At 41.1% G+C, this 21,157-nt stretch overlaps 2 protein-coding genes across 3 annotated transcripts; both read right to left on the bottom strand.

Moving 5' to 3' along the window:
• Positions 1-1,033: 1,033 nt before the first annotated feature.
• srp68 (signal recognition particle 68) lies at positions 1,034-13,939 on the bottom strand. The gene is made up of 16 exons (XM_085163830.1): positions 13,751-13,939; positions 13,276-13,342; positions 12,814-12,927; positions 12,426-12,621; positions 11,476-11,558; positions 11,232-11,341; positions 11,029-11,108; positions 10,745-10,885; positions 6,365-6,463; positions 6,154-6,218; positions 5,509-5,662; positions 5,249-5,343; positions 4,900-5,029; positions 4,540-4,615; positions 4,405-4,454; positions 1,034-3,633 (listed from the first exon to the last, which is right to left on the bottom strand). The coding sequence occupies exons 1-16, from the start codon at positions 13,836-13,838 to the stop codon at positions 3,406-3,408; spliced, it is 1,776 nt and encodes a 591-aa protein (XP_085019956.1). The 5' UTR covers positions 13,839-13,939; the 3' UTR covers positions 1,034-3,405.
• A 1,066-nt stretch (positions 13,940-15,005) lies between these two features.
• On the bottom strand, positions 15,006-21,151 carry polg2 (polymerase (DNA directed), gamma 2, accessory subunit). 2 transcript variants are annotated; one of them, XM_085163833.1, is made up of 9 exons: positions 20,435-21,151; positions 19,761-20,215; positions 19,126-19,231; positions 18,794-18,899; positions 18,490-18,675; positions 18,041-18,178; positions 17,855-17,935; positions 17,598-17,698; positions 15,006-17,504 (listed from the first exon to the last, which is right to left on the bottom strand). In XM_085163833.1, exons 1-9 carry the CDS (start codon positions 20,443-20,445, stop codon positions 17,339-17,341), a joined length of 1,350 nt encoding a protein of 449 aa, XP_085019959.1. In that variant the 5' UTR covers positions 20,446-21,151; the 3' UTR covers positions 15,006-17,338. The 2 variants fall into 2 exon arrangements, with proteins under 2 accessions (XP_085019959.1, XP_085019958.1); XM_085163832.1 differs by having other exon boundaries at positions 19,761-21,146.
• Positions 21,152-21,157: the final 6 nt, after the last annotated feature.

The raw sequence follows: 21,157 nt of genomic DNA, 5'->3' as shown, positions 1-21,157 counted from the left end.
TTCAAGTTTTTATTAATTTTGTATGTTTTTTGAAAACATATACTTAAACCTGTATAAGAGGGGAAAAAACAAAACAAAAACAAAAAACACAAGAAAAATGCTGGTGTGCACCCCTCCCCTTAAAACACTCGTGTTTTTTAGTGACAAATGCCCCCTGAGCAGGGAGATAAATGTCCACAAATGCAAGACCTCGTGGAAAGCAGGACTCACGGAAAAACAATCACCGCAATCATTAAGATTCCTCGGGATTAAAGGTCAGGCGTTTCACCGATGTCAAACCTGCAGTTCACACACATCCTGCAGCTCATTTTGAGACACATTAATGTAGCAACTATGTATCTGTATACCTGTAAATTCCAAACAGCTGAACAGAGAAGAAACAAAGGCAGAGACACTGCAAGGGTGTGCCAGCCTCTTCATTCACCTTACACACAGCCCAGCTGTCTGGTTTACAAAGTAAATCTCACATCCCAGCTTTGATGGTTATTCTAAATTCTGGACCTCTCTTGGAGGAAAATGCGCAAGAAAAAAAAAATCTGTGCCAATAATTCAGTAACACAGAATGTTGTTCAAGTTTTACCCTTTGGTTTTGTTCTGCAGATAAGCATTCATCTCCACCCCATAAAGGCTTAAATATTTTCAGTCTATTCTAAATAGTACACATTTCTGAAATACTACGGTAAGTGCGCGTGTGTGGGTTGGGGGGACTTCTTGGTTAGAAGATGGGGAGACCCCCCCCCCTCCAAGAAAACCCCCCCCCACTGATGTCAGATCGAGGTTAATAAACACACCTATATCATTATTCTCACTTTTCAGTGCACAAACAAAGTAAAGCTAAAAATTCACACCCTGCTCAGGCATCCAATGCACTCCCACACCCTAACACAGGAACAACTGAACACACACACACCTCCATGCCTACCGTCCTCAGAACACGTCAGTTTAATAGCAGTTCTTTAGCAATCAGAAACTATGCCAGATCAAAATAAATACAGCCAAAAAAAAATGTGAATGAAGAATGACAAAAACAGCATTTGGTGCAAATATACTTTAATTACCAGGCTGGAAACTACATGAAATCATACGATCCCCTCATTTCATTACTCTCGTCACACACACAAACGTTTCCAGCATCTACAGATTATAGCTATTTTGTTTTTCAAGCTAATCGAGGTAAAGTGCTGGAACTGTTCCAGCCCATCCATCTTACTTAGCGTAAAAACACTTGAGTAGGGAAGAGGGAGGGATGAAGACAAAATTAAGCAAAAAAAAAAAAAAAGTTAAACATGTTAGTGAGACTGAAACTGTCCTTTCCTAGTGTTTCACCAAGTCTCACAGGCAAACCAGGTCACATAAAGATCAGGGGTTTCAATACATCCCGAACATGTAAAACAGAAAATCCACAGACATGTCAAAGGTGATGAAAACATTTTTGTAGTCCTTCCCATGACAGACAGACCGATAGACAGAGGTGTGGTGTTGGCAATGTGATGAATGAAAGGCTGCTAACAGCTCCTTCAGCGTCCTGATGTCTGCCACTGTCCTTTGTAGATAAATACACACCGTTAAAAGCTTTACAGTAACAGATTACAGTCTCATGAGCTGAACCTGCCGTCAACAAGCAGGTACCATTTGAAAATATGTAGCAGAGGGACCTTTAAAGAGCTTTCTACTTCCAGCGAGATGAAGTTATTGAAGCAGTTGGACCTTTGACAAGAAGTCAAGTTTGAGGGCAAGAAAAATGCAACAAAGTACAAATAAACCAAGTAGCTAAAACTAAAGCAGGATAACACAACTGTCATGGAGGGAATCCCACCATTATGACGACTGTAAATAAGCAGCCTTTTACTGCAGTGTGTGTTGTATGTGACTGCTTTAGTTCTAGCTGGTTAGTGCATCTAATGAACTGCCTGGTGAGTTTAGGCTCTAACTACCAAAGAAATAAAAACACTGGCCAATCCAGCTTCTTTTATTCAGAAAGGATGATTTAAAACTGTGACTCATAGCTTTGTCATTAGTCATGCTAGCCCTGTCCCAGTTTCCTGAATTCAGAGGCTGGGTTTCGAGAGGCTTTGGCGCAATGACATGGGACGACAGAGAAGAACAAACAGAAAACCACAGACCGGAAAAATTTCTTCTTGCGATTATTAAAAGTACATCACATCTGCAGATGAGCGACAGCTTAATGGACAACCCTACACCTTTGACAGTGACAGCTTTGTTTGTTATGATGTGGTGCCCACCCACAGGGCACTTAGGAGGAACTGGATGTTGTACATGTTCGGATCCTCACCGCTACTAAATCACAACCAAGTGGAACAACTAAAGGACTAAAGGTGTACTCACACTTGTCCTCGTGTGCCTGCACTCAAAATGTGCTTCAGGCCCGAGTATGTTTCTGGAGGTTATGCTCTGAAGATTTTCTTCCAATTTTTCCTCAAACCCAAACATCTCCTCTCCACTCAGAGACACGTGTTACAGTTCACGTTATAGAGTTTAAAGTTAAACACAGGCACACTTACAGTGAACCCTTGTTCTTTGACGTGCCTTTATCTACCAGTGATTTATTGGTTAATAACTGAGATGTTGAAGCAGCGTTTCAGCTACGGACTCATGGCCACCTGTTTTCTTCTAACAGGCACACACTGGTCAAAACAACTGAACGCTGGGAGGAGCAGCTCAGTGCGAGTACACTCTTAGGCACCTGAGCAAGCTGACATTTCTTGTCCCAACACAAGGTCTTGTGGCTGTACAGTGTTTATGAGGATTTTTATGCTGTGAAAGCAACAAGGGCAAAGATTAAGAGGAGAAACTTTAGTTTGTGATGACTGATGAAATCATACAGATGATTACAGTTTGGTCAGCTATAGGTCTTGTAACTAATGTTGAGGCTGATGAGATCAAAACATATCTTTTTGTTTTTAGAGGGCTAAGAAAAATGCAGAACAATCCATTTACAAAAGGAAAAAAAAAACACACAATATGAAGGCGCATTTAAAACACAGGAGGGAAAAAATGTTATCTTACTAGAACGTGAGATTGACAGCTTGACTTCACTCATCAAAACCACAGCATATTAATGTGTTAAAAGTTGCCAACACCTCCATTGCTCAGTTTAAGGAGGGAGCCTGTATGCTGTGAAGCCATGCAGGCTGATACGATTACTGAAGCTGGATGTGGACTTGGGTCATAGTGCTACTATTTCATTAATCTTTCCGAGAAAACTATATTGACTCAGTCTTCCTCAGAACTGCCAACTCCAACCCCTCTGCACATAGGCACTAAAAATTAAACATAAAAGACAAACTGAAATGATTCTAACTAACAGCTGACCCAATTCTGGCTGGTTGCAGTAAACTCTGGGCCCTGTGGCTCTCACATGGAGGTTGAAGTGTGGGTTTAGGTTTAGCTGCCGAAGCCAAAAATGCCCTTGATGTAGCCAGTCAGACCGCCCTTGCCCTTCTGTTCCACCTTGTCATCCAGCGGTGGGAAGGCCACATGGTTAAGAGCAAGGTCAAAGAACAGAGGCTTGCAGGGGATTGGCTGGAAGTCGGGTGGGAACTGGACCAGACTGGGCTGTTTTCCGACGAGACTGGGGTCAAAGCGGAAGGTCTCCAGGTGGTCACAGAGGGGCTGCGTGAAAAAGAAGTGAGGAGATGAGAGCACTGGAATCATAGGGAACAGAAAGTTCAGCTAAATGAAGAAATAAAAATAAATAAATAAATAAAAAAACAGCAGAAAATGAGTGATGACTGCCCCATAAAAACTGCATTTCTTGTCATAAATGTTAAAATGGCAGATCACATCAAGCATGGACAAAAATTAAAATGATGAGATTAGCATATGTGCAAATAATCCCATGCTGCTCCAAACACTTATTTTCCAAAAAGAAGATATCCCTAATCTCAGCTCTGTCTGTTAGAGCACAAGCCCCGCCCTTTGTTCTTCAATTTTTGTGTCTGTGATGGGCAACCAATCAGAAGAAAGCTGGCCTGACGTGAGAGGAGCAGAAACGGCTCGTGTTAGGCCAAGGCCAGCACGACACAGATAAGATTTAGAACTTTGACTCATGAAACTAAAGTTACTGCAGTGCAGACTGTGACAGATCCACTTAAACTTATTCCAGTTATTAAAATTCCTAAAAATCAAGTTTTATCACAAAAATAGATAAACATGTAAAAAGTTAAATGACATCATCAAAACCACTTTCCAAGTTATTATGTTGCAGTTTCTTAGACGCAAATATACAAATTAAGCTTCACCTCGGCTCTTCAGGAGTAATATAACCGATAAGTAATTAATCCACAGAGCTTGTTTATTTTATTCGTACAGACACAAACGTGCAACAACCATGTGTATGTGTATGGCTGTAGTGTTGAGCAGCCTGAGGCTTCCTCCTCTTACCCTGTTGTCTTTCACCAGCTGCTGAGGAACTTCAACTATCTCATCGGTGTCTGAAACACAAACACGTTTCTTCAGGACTGTACAACAGAGAAGACGACTGCTGGTTTAACTGTTTAACGACTTAGAGGCTCGCACCTAAAATGGCAGCAGCTTGAAGTGAGTATTTTTCAGCGTTGACCTCAGCAATGAGCTCCTGGACATCGGGGAGATCCTGCAGAAATTCATGATGAATGTAAATTAATGTAGCGCAGTGATATTTTTGTTAAACTTTGATGTACTGTGTGTTTGGGTCTCATTGCATTTTTCTAACAAACAACATCTTTGTGATCCATAAAGTTTTTTAATAACATCTATTTGTCTAAATATAATGTGTTGTAAATAACTAAAATGGCAACCTAGATAAAGATGAGGCTTTGAAAAGAGGCCTCCACAATGAGTAACGCCATGACTCGTGTTTGAGGTGTGTGTGTGTGTTCGCTTGCATGTTATACCAACCTTGAGGCTGTTGTTGAGACTCTTGGCTTTAGATTGGACTTCCTTGGCATATTTCAGCACCCTTTCATACAACACCAGCGCCTCACTCCACTTCTTCACTAACACATAAGACTGGGCTATAAAGAAACACCTGCAAGAGGCCAAAGAAAGCAGCTCATTAACAACGTGTGGGTTTATGAACTGCAGAAGCTTTCATGGAAATCTGAAATGGAACAAAGCTTAGATATACTTTTCACATCAGGACGCAGGTGGATTTGCGATTGTAAATACGACACTTGTTGCACTGTTTGAATTTCAGCTGCATTGTTTGATGCAGAACATGTTGAAAACCAGGCACAAAAACACTGACCTGTAGGCCTTGTAGACCAGGGTCTTCAGGGACACCTCCTTTTGGAAGGTGTGGTCATCCTCCAGACCCTGCAGGGTGGAGAGCTCTGCCAGACTCTGGATAGTTGGGGGAGGTGGTGGTGGGGAAAAAAAAAAAAAAAAAACACAAGATGCACATCATGTAACTGTGGTAACACAAACATCAGGCTGTACACCTAAGACCTTTGCTTTTTCAATAGAACCACACAACTTAGAGACTAAACTTGATAACAGGATATTCACCTGCAGGATGATGTCATACAGGCGGATGAGATCCTGTGGACGGGGCCCCCTCTTGTTCTCGTCGGCCTCGGGCTCCTTCAGTTTGGCCTGGAGAGTATGAGCCATGCTCTCATTCCTCTTCACCAGTGTACACAGCTTAATGTAGGTCAGGTAGCTGGGAGAGAAGAGCCGCAGTGATTATTGACTTACGGCGTGCGATCCCTTTAAACTCATCAGGTCTGTAAACCTCGGCTGAATCAACTGCAGACATCGTCAAGAACCATTAACATGCCTCACAGGTTCTCTACAAGTTGAACCAGACTCATCCGACACGCGTTCAGCCTAATGATGTCCCGACCTGACAGGTTTATACATGTCTGTCTATTAAAATATGTTAGAAGTTGCTAGTAATGTTTCCAAACAAACAGCCAAATGTTCTCCGATTTCATCCTCCCAAAAGTGAGCATGTGTTTGTAATTTCACAATAAACTGAAGATCTGTGTGTTACAGTGTTGTCTGCATGAAGAGACGAGGAGGGGAATGATCAAAGTGTTATTGACTTACTGAGATAAGCGGTAAAGCATTTAGCTGCAGCTCTAATCCTATGACTGACTAACCTAACAGAACCAGGAGTAAAATTGAAGTACATTTTTCTTCCTTTTTTACCTGTGCAGGTACTGCAGGTTGGACACCTTCCCAGTGTCACCATCAGAGCTCCTCTCTCGCTGTTTCTACAGTGATAAAAAAATTAATAGATTTACAAAAAGGGGAAAAAAGAAGCTCTTTAGTTATTCCCAGTTTCAAGTATTTACAAGCTACACCTTCACCACCTCTCATTCTTGTCAACGTCACAGCTTTTCATCCTGCTGAATCTTACCGCCTCAGTCTTGAGCTCCTCTTTCACTGCCTGGATGGTGTCTCTGCACTCGGCCAGCAGGGTCTCATACAGATGTTCTTTGGTTTCCTCATTAGCTGCCTGAATGACACAAACAGATCCAAAGATGAGGATAAAGGAAAAAAACATAATGTAGAACTTACTGAATAGTAGAGAAGGAGGGAGACGGGTGTGTTTCACATTCTAAGCAGAGAAACGTCTCAGATCGTACCAGCACGGTCTTTACATTTTTTAAAAGATCATAGATTTAATGCAACTAAATGTCTAAGTTGGCAACAATGAGGAAAACCCAGGGGGTGAAGCCTATGTGTGAGATGGATGGCACATGCTGAAGATGAGATGATGTACAATAGAGATTGAAAATGTGACATCATTCAAGGGTAAAACCGCAAATAATTCTGGGAACTCGTGGCAAGAGGTACTAGCGCACGCAGGCTTTCAATTGAAATCAGTTACACAGCGATAAAAAGAAACACAAAAAACTGTCAAGAAGCTGTTGTATTATTAACTGCAATAGCCGGTCGCATGACAGCAACGAGAAGCCGACGGGTAAAGAGATCGTTTTTTTTTTTTATATCGGATTACGTTGTTGAAGAGAAATTATTCGAGCCATGTTTCTGAAGTAAAAAGAGGCGACAGATGGCCTGGATTGCAGCCATTCAAAGACCAAATATAACGTCCCAGAACACTCCAGCTCACAGGTTAGTCTGCTCCAAGCATTTCCACAAAGGTCAGTGTTTTGTAGTAGTTAATACGTCATTTTTCATAACATAATTGGTGATATAGGTTACAAGCAAGTCTGGCGCTGAACAGAAATTGTGGCGCTATGCTATCACTAATTGCCCAGTACGATTACAGCATACAATATTATTGTCACTGCTACATTTCTGTAATGCGAACCAGAAATTATTTCCACTACGAATTAATTACCGTTGAGCTCAAAGGTCCTATTAATAAACAGTTAACGAATGTGTATTTATGAAGACGATTTGTGAGACTGGTAAACTTATCATACGTATGATGGTCTTTCGTTCTACACGGTGCATTTCATGGTCCTGTACCCATCCGTCGGTAAACTGTTCCTGGGCTTGTTGCAGTGATCTGAAGTTACTGAACTTCATGAGTGTATGCACTCACTCCAAGAACCGTATAATTATAAATATGAGCGTGGTGAAAGTTGGGCAGCATGCTAACGTATTTTGTCCACTCTGTGTGCTCGTAAGGGTATAACCCTTTCACTCCTTTGATTTTTTCCTCGTATCTTTTCTTTGCCTTTTCATCAAGTCTGTCTTTGTACAGACTGGAATTGTTCTCCTTCGTTTTGTACATAACTTTTTTGGGGGGCAAAGAAAAAGCAAGAAGGTATTGGAACCGGAGAATGAACGTTTTGCGGTACTTGGATTGTTTTGCCACGAGTTACCGGCATGCAATGCGCGAAAGTCACGTGGTCTGTCAATCTCTATAGATGACTCTGGAAAGTAAAAACAGAGTACCTATCAAAAATGCAGGCCCAGCAGTAACACAACACACTGAAGGCACTGAAGCAATTTTTCAGCCTCCAGTTTGGCTTCCATGTATCTCCTTACTTCAATTCAGCTCTCTGTACAGGTCAGCTAGGAACATACTCTAACACTTTCAGTTGCTTTTCTTCTGCTTTCTTGTAGCTACAAAGACTGCTTTCAGCTAAAAGAACACTCAATACTCTGAGGCCATCCTAGGCACACACAGGCAGAAGGGAGAAGGGGAGGAAGCAGTCGCGCCTCTTAACATGCAGACTGAAAGTGGAGATGTTCACAAATCCTTTTTATGTTTTTTGTAGAATAACTTACAAGCAGATTTACGCAGCGATATCAGCCATTTAACCAGACTGATGAGATTTGGCTGAAACTTGATCAGATCATAAAAGGTTTCTACCAGATTGTGCAGACGTATCTCATTTAAAACGCGATCAAGCAAACATTTGATGCATGTAACAGTTTTAGTACTTTGATACAAAGAGCAACAGTTAAAGCAGGAATGCGACTGACAAACCCGGGGAGAGACGCAGGTATGTGGCCCGGCAGGCTGCTGATGCATTCCTGCACATAACTCATCAGCAGTTAAGACACTGTCTAGTTTCAGGGTTCAGGTCTTTAAGAATGACACGATTGTTCATCATCTAAGCCATCTTTCATCGCCACACTAATACAACAGGCCTGTGTTAAACTGAGATATTCTCAGAAAGATGCAGGATGGGTTTTACTAACACTGGAAAAAAGCCAAGTGTGAGCAATAAAACAATTACAGAAGGACTGATCATTCATAAAAATATCTGTTTTAAGTATTTAAAGGATTTTGTGGATTACATTACTGTGTCTCTATTGTTGCGAAAAGTTGAGAAAACACAATAGAGGAATGTTACAAAACAATTCCTTGTGGTGGCAAACCTGATAACAGATTGTTCACAAGCCTTCTCTCTCCCACCCAGAAAGGTGATGCTGCTTTGCGTTTCACACTTGTGCCAACACCCTAGTAAGGCCTAGAACAGCCAGTTCTACCTGTTGAGCAATCTGTGCTGTTCGGCAGGAGGGCTGGATGGATACACTGGTTAGAGGAGGAAACAGCCCTTCAACTAGGGTTGACATTTGGCCCTACAGTGTCTCCTGTCCCCTGAGGCCACAAGCAGAAGAACAGGTGCACATTGTGTAGCTAAAGGTGCTAGAGCTGTGACACAATATAATGTGCATACTATGCAAAAATCCTTTAATTGTGACCAATAAGAAAAGCCAAATGTGATAAAAACTGCCAGCGCTGCAGTTCTTCTCCACACAGTCAATCACAGCCACCTTTAACCGCCTTTCATGTGACAGTCAGACCTAAAATGCTCCATCTGAAACTAAAATGAGCTGCTGGGTGTAGCCCTGCATTCATGTGCGAGGTGAAATGCGTAGAATGCAGTTGTGTGGTGAGAGCAGCTGCATGCCTGAGACCTGAGTGGCAATGGGTGTGACAGGTGTGTCTGCAGGGTGTGCTGAGTACTCTGGCACAAAACAGAAGGAATGAGCTGTGGTGACAGCGAGAGGACATGTGATACTATCAAGAACAGAGTGCCACCTACTGAAATTTTATGGAACTGCACCGAGTGCTCTCAGGGTTGTTTTATGGTTTTATTAAACCATTTTAATGCTTGACGAGTACCCAACAGCCTCCAGCAGGATGAAAGATTATTTAGTTAAGAAGAGACTTTTATGCTTTTACTTATTTCCTCTCATATATTCACTTTTACTGTACCGGACATTCACTGAAAGCATGCAAAGGTTTTGGATATCGAGCTCATTTATATCAGGGATGTCAAACTCCTTTTATATTGTGATCTGTTTACATACTTTGATCTTAAGCGGGGCGGACAAGTGAAACTCCCCTTCCTGTCGTTGTAAAGAAGTGGAACTACACATTTAATCAATGAGACGTCTTAATAAAATAAAGTGTTTTCAGTACATGATAAAGAAATGCCGCTGTAGTAAATTAAAGAAATCTGTCAGCACGACTCTTTAGGCCTAAATTACAGAAAATAAATGTGTAAAATTACAAAAAGTTATAAAACAAAGTGTTAATTCACAGAAATTTTAATTTTACTCTGAATTCACTGAAAGAGAATCATAGTTTATTTTATTTCTCTTATAGATAGTGAAAGTTGTCATTTAATTGCTTTAACTATCACTTAATTGTGTTGTTTTAGTATGAATGGTCACATACAAGGTCTTAAACAGATTGAAAAGCTGCCAAACCTATGAAAATATAGTTAAAACACTTTTAAGACATTTTCCAAAGCAGTCCAACAGGTAAGGCTGGAGTGTCTGTACCCAGGAATTATGTTTGACACTACCTGATCTATATGCAAATAATCCTTGTAAGCTTAAAAATCAAATCAAGGCCCAATTTAAGAATGAAAATATAGAAGTGGGCCTGAATTTGGAAGTGAAAACAAAAATAATAGGCTCCCCTTCTAAGGATATAAAAGGCATGTGGCAGCAGAGAATAAGAAACAAGGTTGAATTCATTGAATTAAAACGTTGGCATCTATAAGCAGTCTAAATGGGTCATATGAGCACACAGAATCAGTGTTATGATAAATACTGGGTAGTTTCTGATAGTAGCTCTGCGGGAGGCAGTCAGGAAACATAGGGAGGGGTAATGACCAGTGATGAACACGATTAGATTTGTACTACAGAGGGAATCTATTCACTTATTGTCTTTGAGTCAATGTCTCTGCAGTTGTTTCCATTGTTTGCAGCCCAAGAGACATAGAAAGGACAACCAACATGTGTTTCCCACTGAGTTTGTTTATATGCTTAAAAAAGAAGGAACGTGTGAGAGGCTGACCTGAGCGATGGCGGCCTCGTTGTCTGCCAGACCCAACAGGAAGACGCGAGCCTTGTCGATCTTCACGGGCACCGTGCGTCCTCGCCACTCCACTTCACTCATAGTGGCCGCCTGCTTGGTTCGCGCCTGAGTAATCAGTGCCTTGAGGGAAACGAAACAAACACTTCTGGATGTAGTACACGATTACACAGCTGTGTAATATTCTTGTTTGGTATGTGCTCCCCTCAGCAGTTTAATCATGAATTACAGACTGAGTAACAAAAGTTTTACCCCTTTGTGTTTACCTCTAGTTTCTCAGCCATCATGCCACCTCCTCCACCAGTCAGCCTCATCTGCATCAGGTCATTGATGGCATTCTGATCACCTAAAATCAAATACAACCAGGGAGTGAGTGTGTGTTTGTCAGTGTGCAGAGGAAGGACTGAACTCAGGATTGGTGTTGTGCATCAACAATGACACTGAGAAGAACGACTACAGCAATGCTGACCAATATTGTAAGCGCAGTAGCGAATGTTGGGCGATATCTCGTCTACACGCTGGCGGTACAGAACTGCCAGGTCCTCAGTGAAGGCACTGGCCAGCTTCTCATAAATGGTCCTGACAAGACAAAAATATTTATCAGTGGTTTAAAAAAAAAAAAGGTGAAAGAAAAACAAACAAAAAAGAAAACCTCCCATTATTAAAAGAAGATTAAAAAACAAAAAACAGAGTGCAGTAATGTTAAAGCTCACTTGCACTTGTTGAAAGCCTCCATGGCTTGTTTCCACTCCTGCAGCTCAAACTCCACCATTCCACTCAGGTATGCAGTGTAGGCCTGAAATAACACCACAACCCATGATGAGGAGCTTCTCTGTTCATTCCCTCACCACACTTCATCAACAGTACAGGTGGGAATCACCAAGACTCTCCACGATATTATCACAATATTTCACTCGTGATATGATATTATTGTGATTTAACATTTTTGTGATATCTGCAGTAGCAAGTACTACAGTTTATCATCTTTTTTCAACTCCAAATTATGTTTCCAAAGTTACAGTTAAACTCTTTTTTTTTTCTTTTGTTGCAAAATAAGTACACAACACTGTCACTAAAATTTGCTGTAGAAGTTGCCGTAAGACAGAATCAGTCTGCTTTGAGGCTGATATAAGTCTGCGATGGAACAGTGTCAAGTTAGCAGTTACATACATATAATAAGAATATAGCCAGAATACAATCAGCTGGCAGCCAGTTTAGTTGAGTCCCCTCAAGTTGTGCTCAGTGACACAGAGTCATTCAGACCGCTGGCAATCTGTCTGCATTTATAGATTAGAGAAAGCAATTATTCACAATCCTCTGCCAATTTCCCTGAATAACTGCAGTCAATCCAAAGGCACACTGCAACTGTTTGCAGAAAGGCTGCCTCCTCCAACCTTTCAGCCCTCTTGTTCAAAGTATTCCAAAAGTATTTTATTGATTAAAATATCAATATTTGGTGTCCCTGTGTAGATAAAATATAGTCATGGAATATTCTACACTGTTTTTCTAATTAACAGTGTTTGAAGTTCTGAAATCTTACAGTTGAAAGACAACAAATCAAAAAGTTAAAGTAATTCATCTCTGAGGCTGGGACCTTGCTGCACATCCACTTGTTATTCCACACACCTACACAGGTCAGTTAAGGTGAATTTGACCTGTGTACCTGTGCCTCCAGTTTAGTTTTGGCGTCCACACGGGGGCTTTCGCAGAGCTTCTCCAGCTTCTCACTGTTCTTTGCAGCCTTACGTAGTCGTGACAGCAGGTGGAAGCGCTTACGTGGCTCCGTATTGGCCTCCTGCTTCAACTGCATGGCGTAGCTCCATGCACGCTCTGCTTCCATCAAAACCAGCAGAAGATACCTGAAAAAGGTGGCATAGCTGTATAAACAGTTTGTTTTTTATGTGAAAGCATCAAGCCGCTGAACTGTTCCACATCAAAGCAAAGTGATCTGTTTAAGTGTTTCAAACTGGAATTTCCTTAATGTAAAGGTTCCCAAACCAGCAGCCAGTTAACTACATGTGAATGACCAGTTAAAATGATCTAAGTCTAACCTGTTATCAGAAAGCATTTCCACAGTGACTTTCTTCCCAACAAACTTGTGTCGGTTTCCCATCTTGAAGCCAAGAGTCTTGCGGAGGCGCCGCAGCCTGCGGGAACAGTAGCCCCTGGAAACAGACAAGGATTTTTTAAAATTCTACATTACAATAAATGAAATACAACATAGACAAAAAAAGTCACCACAAAACTTAATATGCAGGAAGATCAAAGAACATAAATTATCTATCACTATATCTTAAACTCCGCAAATATGAAAATGTGGTGAAGACAGGTGGACATCAAAAGCTTTGAGTTTAACTTTAATCCACACCTGTTCCATTTAACTGCATTAAACCATAAATCTGAGCCCAGTATTGTGGACAGAAGTCTCATGTCAGTGTCTTTACATTGGGTGGAAAAACTGCTGCACCACACACAAATCTCCACCCTGTCATGTATGACCTGAGCCAGCTCACCTGTATCTCTGGTAGTCTCCATGCCTGAGGCCGTGCTGCTGCTGGGATTCTTTGATGATTTGCAAGACTGAGATTAAACGTTAAGGTACAAACCTTTTGTAACCATCACACACGTTACTCTGAGGGGCAGTTTACCATTTATTTTCAAGCATGAACGTTTCAGTATTGATAGCAGTTATTGTATGCAAGCACCAAGACAAGCTGTTTTAACTATTGTAACCGCTAATGAAACTCAAAGATGACATCACATAATAGCTAGCAATCTTAAAATATGCCCTCAGACCCCCAAAATAAATTGTGAATACATAAAAATCCCCATTTACCACTGACAGCCTGCTTCAGTATGACACGTAGCCTAATAACCGCTAGCTTATCCTCCAACTGAGTTAGCTAAAAGCTAACGTTAGCTTAAGAGCGTGAAACATGCTCGCAGAGGGAAAACGTCAAAGAGCACGTGTCGTGTTCTTAAGGATACTTTCCAGTCCGAGTCCTCCATCCGGTAAGTTTTCTTTATTTTCTTCCATTAGGGAAACTTTAGCGTCGTTTTGCTTGTCTGCGGCCATCTCTACACGCTAACAGCTAAGCGGCACACATGCCCAGTCAGGGGTGCAGCCAGGGACCAATGAGTGCGCAGGGAGGGGCAAAGGGGCAAACTTCGCGAGACTTTGCTAATGTGCCTCATGATTCAGTCGATTCAATGAAATACGCCCCACTGCCCCCGGAACAACAAATAAACAAAAACAATCAAAAAAAAACAAAAAAAACAATTTTTTTTTATCGTTCTTATTATCATTTTCAATACAGCTACTGCTATTAATTATAATTAGAATAAATTATATCATCATAAAATTAAACCATCCCTCTTTGCTTTTGTATCCACCTTCGTATTAATGCCCCTATTTAATATATAGATTGGGCATCGATGGTGAGTGGTCACCGCTGTTGTCTCACACCAAGGCTGTATCCCAATTCAAGGTCTGCAGCCTTAAAGTATGCAGCCTCAACGGTCCTCAAGGGCCGCGTACTCAAAGACCGCTAAGGCCGGAAGTGTGAGGCTTGTGAAATGGGACGGCCAGCTATCATGGTTGCTAGGCTGCCCAGGTTGCCTAGCAACCATGATAGCTGGAAAAGTGTGGTTGACAGAAATGAAGGAGAACATATTTTGTTCGTTTGTTTCTACATGAGCTTTGTGTGATTTAATAAGTATCTGAGGCTGAGACCACAGGACTGTAAAACATGATTGTTGGGCTTAATTTCTGTACTGAACAGTCATATAAGATTAGCTAGTAAATAACAAATAGTTAATGTTGTTCATGAGACTAAAGTCAGTGTAAATATGATATGGCCAATATTATAGTTATTATACTAATCATTATTAGTTATTACAGCAGTGAGTTTGAACTCTCAAATCAAATCACTTCTATTGTCACATCACATGTGCAGGTACACTGGTAGAGCACATGTGAGTGAACTCTGTGTCAAATACTGAGCTTCAGTAAAGATTCAAGTTGCAGCTATTTATATGTCCTATCACCTTAAATCTTCACTCAAAGACACTCAAGTATCTTTGACAGTGTATCTATAGATGTATTATATATAAAAGACAAATGTTGTTCCTTCAGTATGTTGGCATTATTACATTTGGCTCAATGCTTACATATATGTGTAAAAAGCAAATGTACGAGCTGTGATAACTGTTTCTGATAGAATGAAGAGTAGACTGATATATTAAATATTCCTTTATTGGGTGAGAAAATCAGACCATGTCATAACTGCTTTAAGTCATACAGAATAGATATCAAAGCCTTAAACAGGCTGACTTCTGCTAAATGGGTCAAACTGGGCAGAAAGTCTACAAACACATAACATCCTTATAGAATATGATGTAACACTATAGATCAACTTACCTCAGAATATATAAAGCATATAAACAATTACAGCAATATGATGCAACAAACACAGCAGTGCTACTAATCCAAAATACTCAAAGCTTCATAGAACTGAAACAAACATTTATTTTTAGGTCCATTCAGCTGCTGATACTTTAGGTTTCTGAACATTAAACTTGTTGCTGCCTTTCATAGTGTGTAACTTGAAGGCCCTGAGTACTTTCTCCCACACTGAAAACACTGGAATGATAAAATTATTTGAACATTACCTAATAAGACTGATTCAGGACAATTAGTTATTTTAAACTTTCCTAGCAGTCCTTCACAAACAGGGAACAGTCTGTCTATTCTCTCCATCTGTCAGCTGCTGCTGGCTCTTCCTCCTCCTCTTCCTCACACACTGCTGAGTTTGTCCTGGTGGATCATCAGGGGTGCAAAGCCTCACAGATGATGTGCAGCAGTGGGTCCCTCAGTCTGTCCTCACTCTGGACACTTGCAGTCGTCACACATGGAAATCAAATGTGTGATAAGCGCAGGATTCAAACACAAGTGTAACTTATAAACACATGTTCATACTTTTATTCCACAATCAGAGAGAAAGAAACAGAGAGAGAGTGCAGGACAGATAGACAGGTGACAGTCTCAGGTGTATACACTGCTACAAACAGGAGGATTTAGTGTTTGTGCTATTACGAGTGCTAAACAAGAAGAGTTCCCAGATGGGACAGTGGACACATGTGTGACTGCTGTGATTAAAGCATCTTTCTTTCAGCTTAACGAGTGAACCATCAGCTCGTTCAAACACACGTTAAAGTCCATTTGGCTCGACACCACCGAACAGAGGCAGCAATATAACATAGCTAACATTAACAGTGCAGTGAATCCTGCTTGTGCCGTGATATTCAGGACTGCAAACCGAGCAGCATCGCTGACTTTCAGCTTGTTGTGTTTGTGGATATATGACTGACTTTAATTATCCACAAACTCATCACATTCTCTGTAAGATTAAGGTCGACTATTGTATTATTATATTTTAAAGGCTTTAAAAGCAAGTAAAAGCTGACCGTACAAACATCACTAATGTCACATAACTTTGCCGACATGTGGCCAACAGTAATGTTTTAATGTTCCTCATTATTAAACATTTGCACATAAATAAGTGATATAATATTTAGTACTTACTTTTCACAGTTTACTCTTCGGCCGCTCTGCTTCTGCCGTCTGCGGCAGAATTATCCACACCGACTGCCGCGCTATGAATTGTGGGATATATGGGGCCACAAAGTATACACTGCCACAGCCTTAAAATTCAGGGAAATGAAGGACGCATTTGAGGGCCGCATTTCGAGCAGCCTTTGAATTGGGACAGCCTTCGGCGCGCCACTGTGACATAATCGGCCTTAAAATGCAGCCTTTAAGGCTGCAGACCCTGAATTGGGATACAGCCCAAGTTTCATCATCCAGTTCAAATCCACCAGCTGTTTGAGGCCTTTCAGTGTGCCATTTGTGTGGGGCCTTTAGCTTCCTCCCACAGAGCAAGTAACATTAATAATATTCAGAGGTTATAAAGGGACAGTCACTAATGTACTGACCAATTTATTTGTGTTTTATTATAGCAGTTTCAGTCCTCTATACTTGTGTGGTATGCTGTATTTTAACTTTATATTTGAACTAAACTACACTTTACTAATATGGTAAGACTGTTTTCTTAACTGCTTGTTCCATTATTGTGAACAGTCTTTGAACCTTCAGGAAACAAGAATCAAAAGTGCCATCAACAACCAGAAAAAAACAATATAATATAAATATTAAAGAGGGATTCCATATCTTTTAATAGAAATGTAGAGACAAATCCAAAAGCTTCCTGCTCTGTGACCACTATGTAGCCACCAATTACACACAGATAAATAAACCTGATGTAACCATGTCAGTGCCTTGAATGTACTGTGAAGAGACTGTAGGATCAGTAAGAGCTGAGTTAGCAAAGTTAAAAATACAAACTCTTGGGGTACATGTATACACACAGTGGGTTCATGTGCACCTCTATCCCAAAAAGTCTCTTATTTTTGGACCGCTCTGAGGAAATATGTTTCACAAGCATGTCCCCGACCATCATTTTGTTTTTTAAAAGGAATGCAAACTCAGGCAGGTGTTCGAAAAAACTGCAGGGGCATTCAGATGTTGTCAGCTGCAGAAATGTATCTGAATAGAAAGTTTTTGATCTCCGAGATGTGCATGGTCTCTTTGATGGTTGTGTCTCTGCTGCGGACCTGAAGAAGGCCACTTTCCAACGTGTTCTCACCGATGATGATGGTGAAAAGAACGCCCATCTCATCGTATCTGCATTACATCCACACAGAAACACACAGGCACGAGTTTAAAGAAAAGTAACGTAATTCAATTTGCATTATGTGCTGATTTAATGGCATTTACTTGGCATTCAGCTGCTCCATTGATGTTGGCAGAGTTTCAAGATATCCAGGCCACACAGAAATCTTTGCTTCCAGGAACTCCTGCAGAAGGCCTTCACAAATCTGAAGAAATATATTTAAAACACCTTTAATGCAATTTGATGCAAGTCCACAGAAGGAACACATTCAATCAGATCCTTTTAAGGTGAAAAATGTGTATTTGCACAGAAAAACTCCACAAAGAAAAAGCATGCAACATGTACTTCATGTTATCATTACCTGCCTCAGCTCCACAGTGGCTCCTCTACCAATATTTAAAGCCACTTTAATGGGAACCAACACTGGATGCAGCTTCAGGACCTGAAATCAACAGTGCAACAAATCTCATAAATAAAAGTCACGCCACAAATAGGAAACCCAATCACAGTTTTTCTGCACGTGCAGCGAGCTGTTAAGCACAATCACCTTTCTCTGGTGCAGCTTTTGCTTGCTCTCTTCTCTCTTCAGCTGCTGGAGTGAGTTGGACAGAAACGCCATCGCACCACGGTCCATGTTTGCGGTAACGGAGACGACATGAGGAATAGACCTTCGTCCATCTCGATGCTGAAAGAGGTCAGGTAAGAGAGATGACACTGCGTGTGATTAAACTGAAGAAAAGCAGCAACAGACGAGCAGCTGCCCGTGTTTCTTATGAGACCTGGTGGTTCTTCTTCCTAAAGCCGTTTAGTTCAACTGAGATTTCTGAAAGACTCTATTCCCTTAGCTGGGAGCTAAGGGAATTTTTGATATCAATTTGACTTCCTGTTTTAAGACATGCGCCTCGTCAGAGAACCAGAGCCTCTGCAATAGCAGCTTAGGAACATGACAGATACTCGATCCTGACTTAAAGCACACTCTAAAAGAAGCAGACGGACCTGCAGTTTGGACCGGTCTCCTTTGTGTATGTGCAGCAGCTCGGCATCTCCTCGACTCCACAGTGTCTCCAGGACCTCCTGACCCCACGGGAAGTTGTAGATGATCCTCACACCGCGAGAAGCCGCCTGTTCGAGCTCCTCCTGCTGGACTTCATTGCTGCTGAAGTCGGACGGGGAGAGGGCAAACTGGATAAAGAGGACAAAACAAAGAGAAAAGCTGAGTTATTAATGTTTGTAGTTTATAAGGCTGGTGCATCACACCGTTTTAAATTTGTCAGAGATGTTTCCCTCCTCAAAGACTCACTTTTCTCCACCACTTCAGCCTCTGTCGTGTCCAGTGGTCCAGCCACTGGGACGATGTGCGAGGAGAGCAAAACCACACTAGAGATGTTTGCGTGACCTCAGCTGAGCTGACAGAAAATAGAACATACAGTGTGTTAATATAACATACTTACCTCATAAGGTCTGAAAAAGGTTAATGTGAACTCATGAAATACTGTATTAAAATTAAAAGTCTAGCTCAGATAAACAATATAAAGAAACAAAATCTCAGTGAAATCTGTTTGAATTTTTATTTTTCATAAGTGTATCCACACAGACACTCACACAGGTAAGAAACAACAGACGAAGCCTCACCAACCAGAGCCTTCTGCAGGCTGGAAGCACAGACCCGTCTCAGCCAGACCAAACGGCAGCTTCCTGTTCACCAGCTCTAACGAGGGGACAAACTGCTCCAAGGCACCTGGAAACAAAACAACACAACACAAATTAGAACCATCAAGACTAATTTGAAAAAAATAATTAGTCTTTTTTTAGTTTTACAACAATGTAAAAGACAGAGACATGTTAAACAGAAATGTTACTAGCTGAATTTCTGAAGCTGATGAGCACTTTCACACAACGCTGAAGTCCTGACAGTATCCTTAACATGGTATTTCAGCTCTTGCCATCATCTTTCTTACTTACTGAGTTTACTACAGTGTGAAAATAATATTCCAAGAACAGCTCTTGTTTCCATTCACCTTACTCAAACAAAAGTACCACAGTGTTGGCATCAAACTGCACTTACAAGTATCAAAATTATTCATAAACCATTAAAAGAAATACATGGAAGATCATAAATGCAATAACGTGAAACAGTTGGTATACACGGTGACTTTGCTTGTAGTTTATAAATCATCTGTGGTGTCATTACTTTACTGTGCATGTTTAATGCTAGCTCTCAGTATAGAAATAAAAACGTGTATGTTATGCTGTGTGAGGCAACTTACCTTGCAGTAAGTTTGTTCTCATACTTGGGGACCTCTGCAGGAGCATGTGCACCTCCTCAGCGAGCCGCCCCTTGCTTAGCTCCTTCTGCCCAAGTCTCTGTTTCAGCTGTTCACATTCAACAATCCTCAGCTGGCCCTGTCCACCTGTAGGTGCTTCCCTGCTGCTGCTGCTCAGGGTGTTAATCCCAAAAACCTGAGCTCCGGACCTAGTCACTGAATGCCACCACTGGTCCAGCAGGTTTCTCCTGAGCTCCATGCCCAGAGGTCCATAGCTGCAGCACAGCCCGCGCTGAAACAGCTCCACGTTAGCGTGACCAGGAGAAACGAAGAACCTGTCCACGCAGAGCTGCAATAACGTAGTGACCCGGTCCACAGTCTCAGTCTGGGATGTGCTGCAGCGTCTCCAGCTGTGCCGCTTCAGCGTCACAGTGAATGCACTTCTAGACAGGATGTTTCTTACACACAGAGTAAACATGATGAAGAACCCGCTTCAGAGAAAGTTTCATTAGCAAACAACAAGCTTTGAATCCTGTAGATTTAAAATATTCGCTAAGTGTACGGTCCTAAGTGGCCGCATACCGCAGTGAAAAGATGAGTGCATACGGTGGTTTGAATAGTACATGTGAACTGGGCTCACTGTGTTAAACTCCCAATGAAAGCTAACTTTAGCGAACCTGCGGTGCATTTAAGAGTCGGACAGTTTCCCTGCTGTCACACAACTAATGTCCAATTAGCCGCTGCTCACGCTGCACATCTCATAGGAGAAACATTTCAGTGTTAGCAACGCATCTGTTACATGTGGTGAGTGATCCGGAAATTAAATCCATATATCCGGGTAAAGAAGACTTTCAAAATAAAATTAAAACGTCTACATCCTTCACCGATTCAATGATATGGGTGCTTTTCTGGCTCACAGATTAAACTTAATTCGGAAGTGAATGGAGGTGGTGATTGAGTCTGTACCCATTACTGTACAAAAAAAAAATAAAAAAAATAGCAGTTTAATTTAAATAGATATTTTTTTCAGTTTATTTATCTGATTATAGTGTACACTATGATTATAAAACTACAAAAAAATTAAATTAAAAAAAGGGTACTTGTAAAAATTATAATATAGTTAATAGAAATGACTACACCTCTGATTTACCTTTAACCAATCCTTGACCTTTACTGTGAAAGATTTAATATGTGTATTGCATTTGAATTCAGTTGAAAGTGTGTTGCATAGATGTTGCCAGGTGCTTGCTCATAGGGTGTCTTCTGAATATCTGAGGTTTCTCTGTATTATTTTGGGGTATTACCAATTAAAATCATCAATTGCACCATAAAACTTCACTTTCCATAGACACCATTCTCTGCGATAATTAAATAATAATAATAATACCCCCCCCCCCCCC

The sequence above is a fragment of the Neolamprologus multifasciatus genome, chromosome 6 (assembly GCF_963576455.1).
Source record: "Neolamprologus multifasciatus chromosome 6, fNeoMul1.2, whole genome shotgun sequence".
Taxonomy (NCBI): domain Eukaryota; kingdom Metazoa; phylum Chordata; class Actinopteri; order Cichliformes; family Cichlidae; genus Neolamprologus; species Neolamprologus multifasciatus.
The sequence above is the reverse complement of the archived record's forward strand: the minus strand, read 5'-3'. Positions and strand labels throughout refer to the sequence as shown.

Bases quoted from the DNA above. Each gene is read 5' to 3' on its own strand.
- srp68 (XM_085163830.1), bottom strand. From the start codon at position 13,838: ATGGCCGCAGACAAGCAAAACGACGCTAAAGTTTCCCTAATGGAAGAA. The intron at 5,030-5,248 runs GTCAGTGTTTTT...GGCCTCTTGCAG, and splicing joins CTGGTCTACAAGGCCTACAG to GTGTTTCTTTATAGCCCAGT. The intron at 4,616-4,899 runs GTTGGTATAACA...GAATTTCTGCAG, and splicing joins GTCTCAACAACAGCCTCAAG to GATCTCCCCGATGTCCAGGA.
- polg2 (XM_085163832.1), bottom strand. From the start codon at position 20,235: ATGTTTACTCTGTGTGTAAGAAACATCCTGTCTAGAAGTGCATTCACT. The intron at 19,232-19,760 runs GTAAGTTGCCTC...TTTTGTTTCCAG, and splicing joins GAGAACAAACTTACTGCAAG to GTGCCTTGGAGCAGTTTGTC. The intron at 18,179-18,489 runs GTCCGTCTGCTT...GACCTCTTTCAG, and splicing joins GAGACCGGTCCAAACTGCAG to CATCGAGATGGACGAAGGTC.